This window comes from Bufo gargarizans, chromosome 5, assembly GCF_014858855.1.
Source record: "Bufo gargarizans isolate SCDJY-AF-19 chromosome 5, ASM1485885v1, whole genome shotgun sequence".
In the NCBI taxonomy this organism is placed as follows: Eukaryota; Metazoa; Chordata; class Amphibia; order Anura; family Bufonidae; genus Bufo; species Bufo gargarizans.
This window is the reverse complement of record NC_058084.1, coordinates 344,253,157-344,275,031: the sequence shown is the minus strand read 5'-3', so window position 1 is coordinate 344,275,031 and position 21,875 is coordinate 344,253,157. Positions and strand designations below refer to the sequence as shown.

Here is a 21,875-nt window from a genome sequence, read left to right as displayed (position 1 = left end):
TGGTCCAGGCAGATCAAGAGGTACCGGAGCAAGGTACCAGAGGTACAGATGTAGTCAGCAGGCCGAGTCGTAACCAGAAGCAACAGTGCAGGACCGAAGGATGAGGCAGAGCCGAAGTCAAACAAGCAATAGGTCAGAGCAGACGGTCCAGATCGGCTACATGAGAGTCAAGGCAAGCAGGCAGGGATAAAACAGGTAGAGGAGTCCAGAAACACAAGCACGAGTCAGGTACACAAGCAAAGATATCAGCAACCTTTGCAGGACACAAGGACCTTGACGCTCAGGCATCTGGGAAGGGGGATGAGCCACTTATATACGTGCAGGAGGGCTAGGATTGGTCAGCGAGGTCACATGATCTAACCCATCAAGCACAGGAAATGACGCGTGACGGCCCTTAAGGAAGTGATGCAGGAAAGAAGCAGTAAACATGATGTGGCCAGGGCTGAGAGGAAACTGTGGAGAGCATCCCAGAACAAACAGTACCTACAAGGGCAGAGCCCAGGACTGCAGCGGTGAATGGGAAAGCACTGGCATCAGATCACCACTGAATAAGGCTGAGTTCACACTTCAGTTATTTGGTCAGTTAATTCCAGCGAACCAATCCTACTTGCAGATAACATATCATGAAAAGATCTGCATCTGTTCTTTGTTTTGGACGCGTAACTGAACAAATAAGTGAAGTGTGAACTGAGCCTAAGGCCTCATGCACACGACCGTTGTGTGCATCCGTGGCCGTTGTGCCGTTTTCCGTTTTTTTTCGCGGACCCATTGACTTTCAATGGGTCCGTGGAAAAATCAGAAAATGCACCGTTTTGCAGCCGAGGCCGTGATCCGTGTATCCTGTCCGTCAAAAAAATATGACCTGTCCTATTTTTTTGACGGACAACGGTTCACGGACCCATTCAAGTCAATGGGTCCGTGAAAGAACACGGATGCACACAAGATTGGCATCCGTGTCCGTGATCCGTGGCTGTAGGTTGCTTTCATACAGACGGATCCGAAGATCCGTCTGCATAAAAGCTTTTTCAGATCTAAGTTTTCACTTCGTGAAAACTCATATCCGACAGTATATTCTAACACAGAGGCATTCCCATGGTGATGGGGACGCTTCTAGTTAGAATACACTGCAAACTTTGTACAAGACTGCCCCCTGCTGCCGGGCAGCCCTGATCTCTTACAGGGGAATATGATAGTACAATTAACCCCTTTAGGTGCGGCACCTGAAGGGGTTAATTGTACTATCATATCCCCCTGTAAGAGATCAGGGCTGCCAGGCAGCAGACCCCCCCTCCCCAGTTTGAATATCGTTGGTGGCACAGTGTGCGCGCACCATCGGCCCCCCCTTCCTCCCTCTATTGTTATAAATCGTTGGTGGCACAGTGTGCGCCCACCATCGGCCCCCCCTCCCTCTATAGCAGTAACAACTTTGGTGGCAGTGTGCGGCCTCCCATCTCCCCTCCCCCCCGATCATTGGTGGCAGCGTAGTTCCGTTCGGAGTCCCAGTTTAATTGCTGGGGCTCCGATCGGTAACCATGGCAACCAGGAAGCTACTGCAGCCCTGGTTGCCATGGTTACTTAGCAATAGTACAATAGTAGAAGATTCATACTTACCTGCCTGCTGCTGCGATGTCTGTGACCGGCCGGGAGCTCCTCCTACTGGTAAGTGACAGTTCTTTAGCAATGCGCCGCACAGACCTGTCACTTACCAGTAGGAGGAGCTCCCGGCCGGACACAGACATCGCAGCAGCAAGCAGGTAACTATGAATCTTCTACTATTGTACTATTGCTAAGTAACCATGGCAACCAGGACTGCAGTAGCGTCCTGGTTGCCATGGTTACCGATCGGAGCCCCAGCAATTAAACTGGGACTCCGAACGGAACTACGCTGCCACCAATGATCGGGGGGGGGGGGGGGAGATGGGAGGCCGCACACTGCCACCAATGTTGTTACTGCTATAGAGGGAGGGGGGCCGATGGGGAGGGGGAGGGGGGGTCAAACTGGGGAGGGGGGGTCTGCTGCCTGGCAGCCCTGATCTCTTACAGGGGGATATGATAGTACAATTAACCCCTTCAGGTGCCGCACCTGAAGGGGTTAATTGTGCTATCATATCCCCCTGTAAGAGATCGGGTGCTGCCAGGCAGCAGGGGGCAGTCTTGTACAAAGTTTGTAGTGTATTCTAACTAGAGGCGACGCCATCACCATGGGAACGCCTCTGTGTTAGAATATACTGCCGGATCTGAGTTTCACGATGTAGCTCATATCCGACAGTATATTCTAACATAGAGGCGTTCCCATGGTGATGGGGACGCTTCAAGTTAAAATATACCATCGGATTGGAGAAAACTCCAATCCGATGGTATAAAAGAACTCCAGACTTTACATTGAAAGTCAATGGGGACGGATCCGTTTGAAATGGCACCATATTGTGTCAACGTCAAACGGATCCGTCCCCATTGACTTGCATTGTAATTCAGGACGGATCCGTTTGGCTCCGCACGGCCAGGCGGACACCAAAACGACTTTTTTTTCATGTCCGTGGATCCTCCAAAAATCAAGGAAGACCCACGGATGAATAAACGGTCACGGATCACGGACCTACGGACCCCGTTTTTGCGGACCGTGAAAAAAACTGTTGTGTGCATGAGGCCTAATAGTGATGCATGCTGATGTGCTCATCCAGTGTTTTGGTTAGTGATTTCCATCAGTGATTGTAAGCCAAAACCAGGATTGGAGTCTCCACAGACATAAGGTATAATGGAGAGATCTGTACCTGTTCTGTATTTAGATCTGCACCTGGTTTTGGCTCAAAATCACTGATGGAAATCACTGACCAAAATACTGACATGTAAGTCTGTATTGTGAGAAACTATCTCTGGACTGCGTATCCATTAAAGTTAATGTGTCCACAAAAAATGCAACACAGACTGCATCCATATGTTACGATCTGTGATTTTCGGACCACAAAACTATATGGTCCTGTGATTGGGGCGCGAGATAGATTCTGCTGAAAAAAATGCAAAAATTGAGAGGTACAGTCATTGGCATACCTCCAATGAAGGCGGACCACGCAGTTGCTATGGGACCTGTGGAAGAAGGGGGCCTGGCCTTACAGAAAAGGCCCCCCTCTAATCACACTGAATTATGGCTCCTGTCATGAGTCCCTGTCTGGTGCCCTGCTCCCTCTGTACTGTGCTTTGTGCCTCCCTCCTGCTTTACTATGATAAGTTTTCCCCTCCTGAGAGTATGGAGCATAACTGCAGGAGAAGCAACTCTGTCTATCCTCACTGCTCCTATACTTTCACTCCTCGGATCCTTAAAAGATGGTGCCTGCTCAGGAGCTGAGTGGGAGCTATAACCACCGGATGCTTGCTATTTTACACAGCACTTGGTGGTAAAGTCTGTGATTGGTGATAATCCCTGTCATAGCTAAGAAGCCCTGCCTAAGGCAGGATAGGAAGGCAGTGATTCTCCCATAGACTATAAAATGGTAAATCTTTACAGTCATGGGAAAAGGAATCAGACTATCGTATGTACAAGTCCCTTAGGTGGTCTATAAATATATGTGAACAAAGGTTTTTAAAATTCAGATCATCCTCTTTTTCTTAAGTGTTTATCCTGTACAGTAAATGCCGTAACAGAAAATAGTCAAAATGGTCACTTCGTCTCAAATCTCAAAAAATAAAAAAAGTGACCAAAAAGTCATACACATTCCAAAATGGTATAACTGTAAAATACAGATCATTCTGCAAAAAATGAGCAGTCACACAGCTCCATAGATGTAACTATAAAAAGTTATGGGGATCAGAATAAAAACGACACAAATTTGGTATTACTGATCGTACTAACTTGCATAATGAAAATAATGTAATTTTTACTACATAGGGAATGTTGTAAAAAAAATAATCCCATAAAACTATGGAGGAATTGTGTCTTTTTTTCCCCAATTCCACCCCATGTCAGAAAGGGGTTTCCTGGGGACGATGCTGCTAACAGTGGTGGAGGGGTGGTCAAGGGGCAATGATGCTGGGAGGTATTATGTGCTACATGGTGACATTTATTTGTCGTTTTTGGGGAGATATTTTGTGCTGCATGGTGTTATTAGATGCTGTTGAGGAGGTATCTTGAGCTTTGTCATGCATGGTATGCGTTGCTGTAGGGGAGGGCATGTCCCTTACCATGTGATTAGGCATTGCTGTCTTGCAATTTTATTATTACATTTTTTTTTTACATTGATGATTTACATAGAGACATGACCAAGTTTAACAAAATTTGCCACAGAATTCATTGCACGACACTGTTTTTTACACAATATCATAAGTGGGCTGGTGGGGTTTGTGTGCCAAGGTTGCCATGTGATACCAGTGTGGCCCTGATATACAGTCCAATATACACAAAAATAAAAATGATATGCCATCCCATCTGGTTTGCACTTAGTGGGACTATCATTTCTGTTTTAACAGGACAAATACCCCCAGCAAGCCTCCAGGCTATGTATGGGCCATTTGATCAAGAAGGTGAGTAATGGAGTGCTGCATTACATGACATGGCCTACAAAGTCACCCGACTTCCACCCTTTTGAGATGGTTTGGAAGGACTTGGACCGCAGAATGAAAAGTCAGCCAAGTACACGGTGCCCCTGGCAAACCATTCCAGGTGGCTACCTCATAGAGCTGACTGGGAGAATGCCAAGAGTGTACTAATCATCTAAAATATAAAAGATATCCTGTTTAATAATTTTTGTTTACTACTTAATTCTAGATGTTTCTTTATTGTTTTCATGTCTTCAATATGTCTCTACAATGTATAAAATAAAAAAATAAAAAAATAAATGCCATTGGAAAAACCATGGAAGGAGTGTCAAAACTTTTCACTGGTACTATGTATGGTTAAAAGAGGTAATCTAACCTAGGAGTGGACAACCCCAATGGTTCTGTGCCCAATTAAAATAAAAAGAAAACATCTGTCCAAGGTCCAGCCGTGCCTGCACCACTGCCCTGTTCCTGGCCACTTCTGATCCATGCAAGATCAAGAATTGGCTTGGTCTCATGACGGCTGTGGCTAGTCAGAAGTCTCAATGATCACATCTCCTTGAAAGACACATCACTGCAAGTGACTTACCAGTCAAGCACATGTGGCCAGTGAGTGGCCGCAGCAGTTACAGGACCAAACCATTCCCTGGTCCTGCAGGGACTAAAGCAGACAGAGCAGTAGTGCAAACACAGCAGAACTGTACAGTTGGGGGCTTTATTTTCAATGGGACACAGGTTAGGACCATTGTTATAAATCATCCTACATTTGCCTTTGTATACATTGTGTTGTGTTGTAAGTTGTACTGTATCATGTGGGAGTCACATTTCACTTGTAGAAATTCAGATGCTTATGCATATTTCTGCACAAAGGTGTACAAATTACATTTCCGGATAGGTAGATGCTACTGGAATTCATGATGCTGTAGACAGGATGTCTCCAGCTTTCTCACACGGGTGAATGGTGGCTGTACTTAGATTTCAAAAGCTGTCATGTCATAATTCAGGTTCTCTAATAAAAAAAATATATAGCCTTATGATCAGGGAACCTAAGAACTTGACAGATTGGTTGAATGGATTAATAGGTCATATTCCTGTTTGGCATGCCTGGGTTGGTGAAAACTTCCTGCATAACTAACCATATCATCTTTCTCAGAGATAGATAACAATGGGGGCCCCCAAGTTACTCTATTTGATTAGAGTAGCAGACAAGCATGTGTGTCCGATTCCCTATTCAACTCTATGGGACTGCCGAAGATAGCCGAGTGCTTGTACTTGTACATCTCAAGCAGTCCCATGGAGTTAAATAGGGAAACGGAAATGCCTGCTTGTCTGCTGCCATTTTGAATTTTCTTTGCATTACACCATTTGCTGTATGGGATTAATATTGTTAGATTTTAATAGTATGGATGTTTCGATGCCAATTTTTTTTTTATTATTCATTTCATTTTGGGGAAAGGGGATGATTTGAACTTTTATATATTTTTTAAAACCATTTTTTTTTCTCCTAGATGACTAAAACTAGCAATGATTAGATTGGTGTGTTCAGTGATGGGTATATATACATCACAGAACACAATTGGCAATCACTGTATTCCAATATAGTACTGCAACTTACTGGCCTGTATTGGCATATTAATATAATAAGTGATGGGTATTGCTTGAGGTTCTGAGCCATCACCGTACTACAGCTTCCCCAATCTTAGGTAATCGGGTAATGCTGTTACAGGCTCCCTCAACTGCACCACTCAGATGGCGTGGTCACATTTGACCATGGCATCTGGGGGGGGTTAAAGGTATGTGATGAGCCTTATGGCTGATTGCATACATTTGTTTGAAACAGCAGAAACCTAGCAGCTATGGAGCCTGCTGCGGTTACCATCTTTAAAGTGCAGACTTCCACCATACATGTATGGTGGAGGTTGTGACGTGGTATTACACTGCTGTCAATGTGTGCCTTCAGATCACGCAGAATGTACAAAGCACACAAAAAGAGCTGTCATTTAAAGGGAATTTCTCACCGCCTTTTTCTCCAACCTGCAAATTTAAATATATATATATATATTATTTTTTTTAAGTGGTAACTATTCACTTTGTGCCTCAGGCAGCAGAAAGTTACATAGTTGATATGGTTGAAAAAAAAAAAGACATCAGTCCATCAAGTTCAACCAAGGGATAGGTAGGGACGCGAATCTCAGAAGGAAGTGAGACTAGATGCAGTCCTGGATAGGGTTTTTGTCATCACTATAGATTGTGCTTGTATAAAAAAAAAGTACAGCAACATCCTGTTTTTCAAGTTTAGACTAGACGTGGAGTTTATCATTAATTATAAATAACATTTTCAGATTCTATATACCGTATTTTTCGCTTTATAAGACGCACTTTCCCCCCAAAAAAAGTAGGGGGAAAATGGCCGTGCATCTTATAAAGCGGATACTTCGCTGGCTGCTATGCTGCACAGCGCGGCCAGCGAAGTATCAGTGTGGAGGGAGGAGGCGGGGACACTCATGGCGGGGCCCGGTGCAGTGTCTCTACTCTAATACACTGGGCCCCGCAACTGTTAAATACATTCAATCTGATCTATATCTAAATTTATACGCTCTGTTCGGTACTTACTGTAGTACCGTAAGTATAGCATTAAGACGGCGCAGACCGGCATCTCCCTCTTTCATGCGCCGCCTGCCCCAGCTCCCTCTTTCATGCGCCACCTGCCCCAGCTCCCTCTTTCATGCGCCACCTGCCCCAGCTCCCTCTGTCATGCGCAGCCTGCCCCAACTCCCTATGTCATGCGCAGCCTGCCCCAACTCCCTATGTCATGCGCAGCCTGCCCCAGCTCCCTCTGTCATGCGCCGCCTGCCCGTTCATTCATAAAGTGAGATAAGCAGACAGGCGGCGCATGAGGAGGGAGCTGCAGCAGGCAGCGCATGACCGAGGGAGCTGCTGGTCTGCGCAGTCTTAATGCTATACTTACGGTACTACAGTAAGTACCAAACATAGCGTATACATTTAGATATAGATCGGATTGAATGTATTTAACAGTTGCGGGGCCCAGTGTATTAGAGTAGAGTCACTGCACCAGGCCCCGCCATGACTGTCTCTGCCTCCTCCCTCTACACTGATGCATCTGATGGGGGGGGATCTGTGGATGACAGTGTCATTCACAGATCCCCCATAACAGCGAGTCATCCACAGATCCCCCCCATAACAGTGCGTCATCCACAGATCCCCCCATAACAGTGCGTCATCCAAAGATTCCCCCCCATAACAGTGCGTCATCCACAGACCACCATTAGTTCAAAACCTACCAAAAGCACACCTTTTGGTTCCAAATATTTTTTTCCTATTTTCCTCCTCAAAAACCTAGGTGCGTCTTATCATCAGGTGCGTCTTATAAAGCGAAAAATACGGTAAATTTATTTATTTACAGGAAAATATGGTTCCCAGCCAGACTCTGTCTGATAACCACACAAATATGCCTGATATTATTCAGTGGTACTCACCCTATGAGTATGGCCAGAAGCCATTTGATCATGGTGTCCCTTGTTATCATATCAAAGACAGGAAGGTCACATTGTTAGGTTGGGGAAAAGAAGTTGGACAACATTCTCTTGGCCAACAGATTGGGAAGATATTTGGTTGGTCATAGGGTGGAGTCAATAGTGGGGGTTGAGACACAGGAACATATAGGCTATGTGAAACTTTTGGTTCAAGATAACAAAACTTTCTTAACTCACCACGTTAAGAGTTTGTGTGTTAACCCTACTACATCTGTATATACAATTAGAATATCCCAGTAGACTCTATACGTGTACATATAGATATTTGTTGTCTGCAATTGTATTCCATTCACACGCGAGACTGTGGATCCTGTGGTCGGCGCGTGTTTACACATGTGTGTTATATATGCCATTTATGTAGGAGTCTGTATATGTACATGTACTAATGGTCAAGTACTGGATGTGAAATACAATTGGAGTTGAGGGTCCGCGTGCGGGAGCATGTAAGGGACATCCTTAAAGCACAGGAAGTAAAGGAGGTTGAGGTCCTTAAACCAGTTGCAAGGCATTTCAATGAATTTCACTCATGTAACCCGAGATTTCTCAAGGTTAGGCCTCATGCACACGACCGTTGTGTGCATCCGTGGCCGTTGTGCCGTTTTCAGTTTTTTTTCGCGGACCCATTGACTTTCAATGGGTCCGTGGAAAAATCGGAAAATGCACCGTTTTGCAGCTGAGACCGTGATCCGTAGGTTACTTTCATACAGACGGATCCGAAGATCCGTCTGCAAAAAAGCTTTTTCAGAGCTGAGTTTTCACTTTGTGAAAACTCAGATCCGACAGTATATTCTAACACAGAGGCGTTCCCATAGTGATGGGGACGCTTCTAGTTAGAATATACTAAAAGAACTGTGTACATGACTGCCCCTGGCAAGCCCCCCCCCCCCCCCCCCCCCGCCTGTAGTTAACACATTGGTGGCCAGTGCGGTCGCCCTCCCCTGTAGTTAACTGATTGGTGGCCAGTGGGCCACCTCTCCCTCCCCTGTAGTTAACTCTTTGTTGTCCAGTGCGGCCGACGCCCCCCCTCCCCTGTAGTTAACTCGTTGGTGGCCAGTGGGCCCTCCCCCCTCCTAATTAAAATCTCCCCCCCTATCATTGGTGGCAGTGGAGAGTACCGATCGGAGTCCCAGTTTAATCGCTGGGGCTCCGATTGGTTACCATGGCAACCAGGACGCTACTGCAGTCCTGGTTGCCATGGTTACTTAGCAATTTGTAGAAGCATTATACTTACCTGCGAGCTGCGATGTCTGTGTCCGGCCAGGAGCTCCTCCTACTGGTAAGTGACAGATCATTAAGCAATGCGCCGCACAGACCTGACACTTACCAGTAGGAGGAGCTCCCGGCCAGACACAGACACAGGAAGACCCACGGACGAAAAAACGGTCACGGATCACGGACCTACGGACCCAGTTTTTGCGGACCGTAAAAAAAAACGGTTGTGTGCATGAGGCCTTAGAGGGATTGACTGTATCCAGGTTGACCTACGTGCAGGCAATATATCCAAGAGGCTAGCCCAAAAGGAGAGCCGTTGGATCTGGACCCTTGGGACCTTACGTCCCAGGGGCCTTAATGAGAATTTGGGCTTTTCTTCTTTTTTGTAGCCGCTGGGTCCACAACTGTGGATCCCATTTCTTTCTTTTAACAGTTTATTTGTTATTATTATTTTTACTAATCTGTTCCAAATATATATTTTGTCTCTCCAGCACTTTAATTCTGTGGCGGGACACCATGTTATTTTGCCTCCCTCTGATTCGTTACAACTGGATTCTCCTCAGACTGTTATGGCCCAGCTAATTGATCTTCTGCTGCATTTGTTCATGTGCACAGTTATACAATTACCATGTTTCCCTTCTTCCTTTTTCCCTTTCCCCCCTTCCTCTTTTCCCTCCTTATTTTTATGCACACTGGCACTTCACCATTTTATTTATTTATCTTCCTATACATTCTCTTGTACAGTATACTACTGTGATTTTATATATATATATATATATATATATATATATGTTGGTCTAATGGTGTTTGATCACTGTATAGCTTTATTCTTCTAACCGAGATATAAATATCTTACCTTATGTAACCGGCCTTTGCACAGTGCACTTTATAAACTATGTAGTTTTCATAGTATGACGACTATTTTCAGTGCAATTTGTATATTTTTTATTTCACCAGTACTACATTTTCACGCTTGCAATCATGGATCTAAATATTAACTTGATTGCATTATGTTGTTTTTCGCACCATACCTTATCATGCCCAAGGTCACCTGATTTTGATAATTATTGTTCTTACTATTTTTGTTTATGATCTATTGCAATATTTACGGTCACCGTTTCTTTCCTTTAGTATTGTCAATCTTTATATTTTGTATTTCTTTATATCATCAGATTCACACATTTTTATGTATCATGTACCTTTAACCACCATTGCGTGCGCTGTTTATGTCTGCATACTTACCTTATTATGATGTGTATATAGTGATGTGTTTAACAAATCATGGATTATATGTAGGTGTGTATTATGTTCAATGCATATCATGTTATATTGATGCATATACATATGATATCTTTCGGCTGAGACAATATTTTTTTTTCTACGGGAGGCATACTGTTACACTGTTATGCTGGTGCCCGGATCCTCCTCTTGTGTGATGTGTGTGCGCGTCATCCGGTGGCGCCTCGCGTCCTTACGCCGTAGCCGTCCGATCAGGTGACTGCGTCCCGTGGTGTGGGCATGTCGGCAGGACGCCGGCCGTGGGGCAGCTGGACGCGGTTTTGCGGGATTCTCGCGCTGCCAATGGACATGCACACCTGGGGATAAGTGAGTATCGATCTTTTCATTGGTTGAGAGAGGCTGTAAATATCAGATTCACAGTGATGGCGTTACCCTCTGACGAAGGCACGCAGAAACGCGCATTGGGGTAGCGCCATCCTGGGTAATCCAGCACACGGTTCTCATTAGGTGAGCTCTGGTCTTGTTACTCCCTTCTTGGCAATACGACCTTGGTGCTTTATTACACCTGGTCATTATGGTTGGTTTGTTGCTTACCCCTTACCTTTATTTGTCTAACATACAATTTTTTTACCGCCATGTGGGGGTTCTCATGATAGATAGATATCTCTCTCTCTATCTATCTATCTCTATCTCAACCTTATTGTCCCTTCTCATAGGTTGGGCACTGTACCCAGTATTTCCCTATGATTAACATATATAATGTATTTTTGACCTGTGTTTTTCCCCAGGGTGGCGCTCTTTCTTTTCTGTCCTCTGCTCCTATCCTGTTAATGGCATTACATTTACAGTTTTTTTCATTTATGTAATTTTAATTATGCTCCAATAAAATACATATTTTATATTTTTGGTACTATGAGCTCCATTTTCTTGTGTTTCTGCTGGATCTGAAATGGGTAGAAGCATAAATCGAGTAGGCAGTATATTGGTGGAATCTGGATATATTCTATAAACATTAGCCACATTTGCTTAGCATCCAGGGAGGGCAGGAACGGAGGTGGTTGTTTGTGTGTGGCGGTGTATTCTATGTAATGTGTTGTTTTTGTAGTATCTGTCTTACCAGTCAAGTATGTATATGTGTGTATATATATAAGCATCTGTGAGGGTTGCATGTTACTCTTAGGTGTATGAATGACTAGAGGGCCTGGGGTATGAATACTTAATGAAGGCACTATCTGTATGTTCATCAAATGAAATTATTTTACATAACCTTTATAAATGTCCCACTAGAACTTGTGGTACTACAATCATTGCTAGTTTTAGTTTAGGAATTAATTATAACTGAAATTATTATGACCGTAATAACGGTAAGTACCTTCTTTAGAAATTAAAGTGTAACGGTCATGTTTTCATAAAAAATAAAAATAAAATCAATTTTAGCATGTTACTGCTGCAGCAGCATTATGCATAAAGCAATCTTTAGTTTCTTCACATACCACTGTTTTCCTTGAGTTTTTCCCCTTCGTTATGGATGATTAAACATTTACAATATGAGGACCTTCTCAAGATGGCTCCTTTGCCAATTCTCTGAGGTCAAAACTGCCTTCCTTCACTTCCCATACATGCTTGCTGTAGCCAGCAGCTCCCTGCGAGCCAATCAGATTGGATTACTGAGGGACACGCCTCCTCACTATGAAGCCTAATGCAGGCATGTAGTGGCTTCTAGTGGCTCCTGTCTTGTAGTGGCTCCTGTCTTCTTAGCCGGAGACAGACAAGCCATAGCAACTGTCTTTTAAAAGGGAGCAGTGGGAAGGGACAGAGGACATTAATGAAAGCTGCTATTATAGGGTAGTTACAGATCTTTTATTAATCATTGACAGACTAACTCAGGTATACATGCCTAGCTCTAATAAACTAGCAAATAAAAAAAATATGACAGTTACCCTTTAAGGTTTAATGTGTACAACATTACAGAAACGTAATTAATACAAGTAGATATCCATTTAGTTTGAATTATTGTCATTGCTCCCCGATCAGATTCAGACAGATGGTCACAGGATGTGTTTGTTAATCACAAATTGGAACGAGTCAGCCACGGAAATTCCTGAAAAGAAGAAAATAAAAAGGATCGATAACATGAACTTTACTTTACCCAACAATAAGTAGGTACATACACTCATCACCTATACAAATATACTAGTTGTTTCTTTCCACTTTTGGGTGTTTTACATGTGCCGAGTATCAGGACAATTATGAGAGAGTGTTTGCAGAATGCTCGTTCTCCATAATTCCCTTGTGTAAAAGTGTCAGCAGTCACAATATGAACAAGCAAACAATCGTTCATTGGGTAATTGCATTTTTTATGAGGCACATAAAATCATTACTCGTGTGAACAGAGATGTTCTGCCAGCAAATAATGAAACTGTATTGGGATGAGCAATCACAGTAGTGATCATTCATCCCCATTAAGAGGAGATGACTGCTGTATGTTAAGCGATCATCTCTGCTCACCAGACAATTATTAAGAACATTTGGTTCAATCCCAAAAATTGGACCATGTAATCACCACATGCTACTATATAAAAGGCATTTAATAAGAAAATTGCCTTGGTTTGCACAAAATCGTAAAAGTGCTGCATAGGATGGCTATAAAGAAAATGAAAGCAGTCGGCCAGGCAAGTTTTTTGGCCGGTAGCGATTACTCCAGTTCCACTCAGTCCCATTGCCTTTTGGCCAAGCAAGCGTGTGATCTCAGTAGGAAAAAGGCGAGGAAGCCACTATTTTACTTCTCTGGCTGATACTTAGCTCTTCAAGAACAAAAGCATCAGGCAGTTGAAATCCAACTTGCCCGATCTGCATCTGCAATCAGGGGAGAGTCAAGTGCCCCAGCCCCACATACACATTATTAATATATATGGCCTGCTTAAATCGATACATTATACGAATCCTGAGGTAGCTACTGTTTGAGATTCCATGAAATGTGTTCTGAAGGTGGTGGATCCAGACAATTTTGGCGAGAACTGACTATGGTGTGCCAAACACATCAGCTTACTGGCAGAAAAATCGCCTGGATCCACCAAAATAGAAAGTTCACCTCTATCCAGCAAAACAAGACTTGTGTGCTTTTGAACTAGAGCAAACACTATAGAGCGTTGCAGCCATTCTGGTGTAATGGCTAGTGAATGTAATGACGTTACCTGTGTCTTCCGGTCAGACTGTGGATCTATCATGACATTGATAAGAGATGGCAAATTTTTATCTGAGAAGCTGGAATTCAGAGCTTGCTGCAGTTCTGCGGGAGTACGCACAAAGTATCCTTTCCCACCAAAGGCCATCATTACCTGCTCATAGCGAGCATTTGGCTTCAGAGAAACAGGAGGTGCTCTAGGGGGAAAAAAATAAATAAAAATATATATTTACATACACACACAAACATATATTACTTATATAAAGGATTCTTAGGATGCATACATAATGGGGAATTTATCATGAGGGTAATTTTTTTATTAAGTCTGCACGAGCCTACATAGCCGTAATGTGCCCCAAATTTAATAACTGTCACCTCCTTTTTTTGATAACTTTGGTGCAATTTTAAACTTTGCTCTTTTGTCTAGGATGTTACCGTAGTTTTGACACCACCCTCCTATTGGAGTAAGGCTTTATTCACACGACCGTGTGATGTCCGTGTCCATTTTGTGGCCCGCAATCCACGGGCCCTGGCCGTGTGCCCCCCCCACATTGTGGTGATGACCCATCGACTTCAAAAGGGTCCGCAATCCGGAAGATGGACCAAATATAGGATATGTCCTATCTTTTGTGGTGCGGCCGCACAGACACAGAAGCGCACCGTAATGTGGAGTGCACGCAGCGGTGCCAGGGTTTTGTGGATCTGCAGTTTGTGGTCCGCAAAACAAAAACAGCCGTGGCAGCTAAACAAACCTTCTTTTCCATCCATTTTTAAAAAGTTATCAAGAGCTATGTATATAAAAGGAAGGGGGGGGGGGGGAAATCACAAAAAGACATAAAAGTCAGACACGAAATGGCATGTGTGAAATATTATGATTTTTTTTTCTGTTGCAGATTCTGGATGTAACAGCTGCCTCTGCACCCTCTATAGCTACTCCCTTGTGAGTAAGGCTCTACCTAGATTTTGCTTCCAAGAACTCCAAAGACCCCACACATTTATCCTCAAACATACAAACGCATGTACAAATACTGAGGCATAAAACGCTCAACACTGCCACAATGAAAGCTATAACAGGCTATAAATATGTAGTGATCTCAGAAATCCTCTTCAATCTCCCCTGTTTACACTGTATGTAAAGAATTGCAAACATTAGAATTATTTTTGTTCTATACTTCTATAAAACCCATAAAAGCTGAGAGCATTATGGTACTTACATAGATGCTGGGTCCCCAGCCTTTAACATGTTGGCCCAAGAGTCTTCATCAAACCCATTATAAATTCCATTGTTATTAACAACAATTATTATTATTGGAAGGTTGTATCTATAAAAATAAATAAATATGTGATAACAGAAGAATGTACGATAACATAATACATTTGGTCAATATTACCATCACTTTTCACACATTAAATGCAATCGCATGCAGAGACATGGCTTCAATTTCATCTTACCTGCAGATTGTTTCAACCTCCATACCGGAAAAGCCAAATGCACTATCCCCTTCCACACAAACAACACGCTTTCCTGGGGCCTCATATTTAACAACCATGGCTGCTGCTATGGCAAATCCCAGACCAACACCCATTGTGCCAAAAGTGCCAGCATCCAGCCTGTTGGGAAAATAGGTAAGCTGTTATATATATCACATAATTTAATAATTAGTAACACTGATAAATGAAAGTAGTGCACAGTAAAACCTGAGCAGCTTCATAGATATGTAGGTAGGTAGATATACTCTATCTTCATAGTGATCAGAGTTCTGTTTTTCTGATAAAAAGTTTCAAATCCCTTGCAGAGACAGATTTAATATAACATTCTAGCTGCCACTAGAGGGTGCACAGAAGCTTTCTGCATACTGGTATACTGTACATTTAAAAGGGTTTTCCGAGACTTTCTAACAGCTGGGACCCCAGCCGATCCCACAAAATATATTGTACAGATTTCAAACCAGCACCTGGATCTAAATACTTTTGTAATTGCATATAATTAAAGTTTTGTATGGCCACCGAGTTATTCAATAAAATCTGTGTAGCGCCACCTGCTGTTTGAAAGAGGTCCTGTACTATATGATGTTTTATTTTCATTTTTACATTAATAATGGGATATCCACTTATATAGAAGTCAGATAAAGACAGTATGCAGTTGCAGTAGTTAAGCTCTCTCTAGAAGCAGCTGCGGGCTGCCGGAATATCGGGGCAAATTTACAATGGCAAGCGGTGGCAAAATTTGCCGCATTTCTGGTATATAATGTTTAATAAAGTTTGACCCATTTATGAACCAATGCACCAAAAAGAAAAATAAAAAAGGGAAGAAAGGGATGCTAATAAGCTCTTAACAAGCTCAGCCTTTGATGTCACCAGATGTAAGCCAGCTATCGTATAAGTCAATGTTCGACCCTTTAAATAGGCCTTGAGACATGACTTGGAGGCAGAGCTTGTTAAAGGAGTTCTCCAGGAATTAGGAAAATGAAAATACTTAAAATATTACTTTAATATAAATATATTCCCAAATACCTTTCATTAGTTATAATGGGTCGTTTTGTGTAGGAAGCAATAATTAGTAGAAATAAAATGTCCACCATCCTATTCCTAAATCTTTGTAGGAATGGAGTTCATGAGGAGACATGAAGTACAGAGAGGACAGACAGAACAGGCTGTTGTAATGGAGACTGCACTGAGAGGCGGACGCTCGCTCGGCCGCTCCATCCTCAATGCGCCTGCGCCGATGACGTTACATCTACACCCGGCGCATTGAGGATGGAGCAGCCGAGAGAGCGTCCGCCTCTCAGTGCGCCTGCGCCGATTGAAGACAGGTACGGCACAGGCGCGAGATTTTGAATGCAAACAGGGCCAGCAGAGAACGATCCCGTTCCCTGGCCCTGTCAATCAACATGCGGAGGGGGCGTCATTATGATAGGAGGATGCGGCTGCTACCAGCAAGTAGCCGCCCTACTTGCTGGTAGACAGGTAATTTACATATTATAAAAGTATGTTTTTAGCAAAATCTACTGAACCAAAATGATTAATCACATTATGTATGGATAAATCGCAGTATAGGGATTATAACTACACAAAACAAAACAAAAAAAAAAACAAACACACACAGTTTAGTGGGATGACAGAAGCCCTTTAAAAAGCAGGAAGTGCTCAACCCCATATGCAGTGGTGCATCTATACCGGGGGGAGGGGGGGGGGGGGGATCCTGCACTTGTGGTCCGCTGCGGGCATCCTCCATTGTATTCATTTTTGCTGGGCAGTGGACCACAAGTTCAGGATCTGCCCCCCCCCCCCCCCAGGTTTTCATAATTGGTATTGTCGCGTCCGTGACAACCTGCTCTATCCTGTCAGATGAATGTTGTAAATAACAAAAAATTAAAAACAGTGCCTAAACCACTATTTCTGGTTACCTTGCCTCACGAAAAGTGTAATATAGAGCAACCAAAAATCATATTTACCACCCTATCCCGTAGTTTCCAAAAATTTGGCTTCCAAAAACCGTATGGCATTCCTTTCCTTCTGCGCCCTGCCGTGTGCCCGTACAGCAGTTTACAACCACATATGGGGTGTTTCTGTAAACTACAGAATCAGGGTCATAAGTCTTGAGTTTTGTTTGGCTGTTAACCCTTGCTTTGTAACTGGAAAAAAAATTGATTCAAATGGAAAAAAATTTGCCAAAAAAGTGAAATTTGATCTCTATTTCCCATTAATTCTTGTGGCACACCTAAAGGGTTAACAAAGTTTGTAAAATCAGTTTTGAATACCTTGAGGAGTGTAGTTTGTAAAATGGGGTAATTTTTGAGTGGTTTCTATTATGTAAGCCTCACAAAGTGACTTCAGACCTAAACTGGTCCTGAAAAAGTGGGTTTTAGAAATTTTATGAAAAATTTCAAGATTTGCTTCTAAACTTCTAAACCTTGTAACGTCCCCAAAAAAATAAAATGGCATTCCCAAAATGATCCAAACATGAAGTAGACATATGGGGAATGTAAAGTAATAACTATTTTTGGAGGTATTACTAATCTATGTAAGTCACTGACGACGAAACGCGCGTCGAGGAGCGGCACCTTCGTCCATATCGTCACGTTACAGGTACAGATAGATCATTGATCTTATCCACCATTATGCACTTTACATTGCATGAGATAGATGTTGAGATACACTTGCACTTTAGTTCAGCAGAGATTACCATACCCTGCAGTTCATAAGGTCACGCATATAGTGTTTTCCTTGCACAAATGATTTGCAACTCATGTATATGTATTAAATCCATCATTAGACGCTATAGATGTTGTATTAACAACTTTGGAAACTCATACTATATGTTATTCATGACAGTGTTTTGTACACTTTTTAAATCATTAATAAAAATATATATTTCATATGTAAGGTATTATATATACTCTTCTTTTTGTTGTTGCATTAAATCTTGGAGTATTCCGGTCATGCAGGACCACATAAGCTGCAGACCTTGTTGTAAAGCAAGTATCTATAATAAAAAGTAGAGAAATTGAAATTTCCGTCATAGAGGTCGGGTGCCGGCTATACGATTCTGCAGCCAGCACCCACCTTCTGTATTTGAATTAATGGGCGAGTTATCTTCATTGGTGGTGCAGTGGCCACAGCCCCTCCCGTCCTCTTCCCCTCTAACTTGCCATTGGTGGCGGCTGCGGCACAGGGGGAGGCAGAGACTGCTTCCTTCTCCCCTGTGCTGCTGAGCGAACATGGCGCACGCTGACAGCAGACTGTGCCATGTTCTCTGATACTAGGCTGCGCAATAGCACAGACTAGTATCAGTAAAAGGCAAGTCCTGGTATCGAATCAATAATTCAATACCCGATGCAACCCTACTTACTGATTAGTGGCGGCTTTTGGCAGCTGGCAAAAACTAAATGGCTCAGGTCCTGATCAGTGGGAGCAATGGGTGTCAGACCCCAAATAATCTGATATTGATGATCTAGCTGAAAGATAGCTCATCGATATCTAAAAGTTAGAATGCCCCTTTCTGATGCAGATATAAGCCATCCAATATTTGGTGTAAAGGCAGAGAAAAGATCTTGCGGTCTAAACAGAGATCTGCTGCCCAGAAACTGTGATTCTGTAGGAGGACGAGGGATCGCAATAGCGATTCCTCAGCCTTAGGGCTCATGCACACAAACTTTTTTTTGTATTCCGTACATAGACCTTATTTTGATTCCGTATACGGAACCATTCATTTCAACGGGTCAGCAAAAGATACGGACAGCACTCTGTGTGCTGTCCACATCCGTTGCTCTGTTCCGTGGCCCCGCAAAAATTATTGTGGACAAGAATAGGCATCTCTATAATGGGCCTCCTGTTCCGTTCCACAAATTGCGGAAGGCACATGGGTCGGGTGCATGAGCCCTTATACTGTGAAGGAGATCACAGCATGTAAATGCCCCGAGTAAGCAGCAGACGGTCGGGAAGGAACGCTTCCTTCCCGACAATCGGCAGCTCCATCGGTCTGTGTAAACCCACCTTAAATCTGCCTCATTATCTTTTGGATCCAAGTCTTTTCATGGGATTTGAAGCCCTGTGTCAGAAAAACTGAGCTTTCACCACTATAACAGTATATTAAAAAATGTATTTAATAAATTTAACAGCACAGAGTTTTGGACCCCAAAATATCATGGTGCTGAAAGGTGAACATTCACTTTAACTTACCTGTGACGTGGATAAAAGTTTTGAAGTACAGTACGGCCGATGTCCATTGTGTTGGCCCCCTCACTCACAATAATACAGTCATTAGGCAAAGCCTCCTTAACATGGCGAAACACAGTATAATAGTTCATTGGGACAGATGTTCCCGATGCCAGTTGCTATGTAAAATGGGAAAAAATAAATTAGAAATTTACATAAACACTAATAAAGTTAAAAAGGTCCACAGAAACTTTTTCAGGAATTTTTACTCGGTTATATACACTGAACAAAAATATAAACGCAACACTTTTGGTTTTGCTCCCATTTTGCATGAGCTGAACTCAAAGATCTGAAACACTTTCTACATACACAAAAGACCCATTACTCTGAAATATTGTTCACAAATCTGTCTAAATCTGTGTTAGTGAGCACATCTCCTTTGCCGAGATAATCCATCCCACCTCACAGGTGTGGCATATCAAGGTGCTGATTAGACAGCATGAATATTGCACAGGTGTGCCTTAGACTGCCCACAATAAAAGGCCACTCTGAAACGTGCACAGTTTTGCCTTACTGGGGGTCAGAAAACCAGTCAGTATCTGGTGGGGCCACCATTTGCCTCAAGCAGTGCAACACATCTCCGTCGCATAGAGTTGATCAGGTTGTTGATTGTGGCCTGTGGAATGTTGGTCCACTCCTCTTCAATAACTGTGCGAAGTTGCAGAATATTGGTAGGAACTGGAACACGCTGTCGCATACGGAGATCCAGAGCTTCCCAAACATGCTCAATGGTTGGCATGTCCGGTGAGTATGCTGACCATGCAAGAACTGGGATGTTTTCAGCTTCCAGGAATTGTGTACAGATCCTGTGCAATATGGGCCCGTGCATTATCATGCTGCAACATGAGGTGATGGTCGTGGATGAATGGCACAACAATGGGCCTCAGGATCTCATCACTGTATCTCTGTGCATTTAAAATGTCATCAATAAAATGCACCCGTGTTCGTTGTCCATAACATACGCCTGCCCATACCTTAACCCCACCTCCACCATGGGCCACTCGATCCACAACGTGGACGTCCGCAAACCGCTCACCCACACGATGCCACACACGCTGTCTGCCATCTGCCCTGAACAGTGAAAACCGGGACTCATCCGTGAACAGAACTCCTCTCCAACGTGGCAGACGCCATCAAATGTGAGCATTTGCCCACTCAAGTCGGTTACGATGACGAACTGCAGTCAGGTCCAGACCTCGATGAGGACTACGAGCATGCAGATAAGTTTCCCTGAGACGGTTTCTGACAGTTTGTGCAGAAATTCTTTGGTTATGCAAACCGATTGTAGCTGCAGCTGTCCGGGTGGCTGGTCTCAGACGATCATGGAGGTGAACATGCTGGATGTGGAGGTCCTGGGCTGGTGTGGTAACACGTGGTCTGCAGCTGTGAGGTCGGTTGGATGTACTGCCAAATTCCATGAAACTCCTTTGGAGATGGCTTATGGTAGAGAAAAGAACATTCATTGCACGGGCAACAGCTCTGGTAGACATTCCGGCAGTCAGCATGCCAATTGCACGCTCCCTCAAACATTGCAACATTTGTGGCATTGTGATCAAACTGCACATTTCAGAGTGGCCTTTTATTGTGGGCAGTCTAAGGCAGTGTTTCCCAACCAGTGTGCCTCCAGCTGTTGCAAAACTACAACTCCCAGCATGCCCGCACAACCAAAGGCTGTCCGGGCATGCTGGGAGTTGTAGTTTTGCAACAGCTGGAGGCACACTGGTTGGGAAACACTGGTCTAAGGCACACCTGTGCAATATTCATGCTGTCTAATCAGCACCTTGATATGCCACACCTGTGAGGTGGGATGGATTATCTCGGCAAAGGAGACGTGCTCACTAACACAGATTTAGACAGATTTGTGAATAATATTTGAGATTAATGGGTCTATTGTGTATGTAGAAAATGTTTCAGATCTTTGAATTCATCTCATGCAAAATGGGCACAAAACCGAAAGTGTTGCGTTTATATTTTTGTTCAGTGTATTTTCTCACAAAGTGAAGTAGCCAAAAATGTTACAGGAAAAGAGTGGACAAGAAAAATAATTGTACATAAGATAACTATTAAAAATTAATCATGCATGGCCATTTCACCTCTGAGATGGACACCACGCAACCCACACATTACTTTTGTAACTGATGGTCACCTTTGAGTTCTCCTCGTTTGCCTTTATCTTCTTCCTCAGGCTATTCCACCATCCAGTATTGGGTGGATATTTCCAGGAAAGTTTTTGCAGTTGTCCTAGAAGCTTATGGAATAGTGAAAAGGAGTTAGCATAGGAAAAACCAAACCTTAATGCCAAAATTTTTAGTTTTTGCCGTTTCCTTTTTCACCTTCCAATAGCCATAATTTATTTTCCGTTCAGTCAGTCATAGGAAGGCTTATATTATTATTTTTTAAATGACACCATTTAATTAACCATATCTTCTATCAAATAT

The 21,875-nt window shown here is 43.2% G+C and overlaps 1 protein-coding gene across 1 annotated transcript in view; it reads right to left on the bottom strand.

The window, feature by feature from the left end:
• Positions 1–12,382: 12,382 nt before the first annotated feature.
• HACL1 (2-hydroxyacyl-CoA lyase 1) overlaps positions 12,383–21,875 on the bottom strand; it is a 63,998-nt gene continuing 54,505 nt past the window's right edge. Inside the window, exons 12-17 of the mRNA XM_044293734.1 lie at positions 21,584–21,685; positions 19,402–19,556; positions 15,172–15,330; positions 14,934–15,041; positions 13,730–13,916; positions 12,383–12,636 (exon numbers count right to left, since the gene is read on the bottom strand). Coding sequence (XP_044149669.1) covers positions 12,604–12,636; positions 13,730–13,916; positions 14,934–15,041; positions 15,172–15,330; positions 19,402–19,556; positions 21,584–21,685 — 744 coding nt within the window. The 3' untranslated portion in view covers positions 12,383–12,603. The remainder of the gene's footprint in view (positions 12,637–13,729; positions 13,917–14,933; positions 15,042–15,171; positions 15,331–19,401; positions 19,557–21,583; positions 21,686–21,875) is intronic.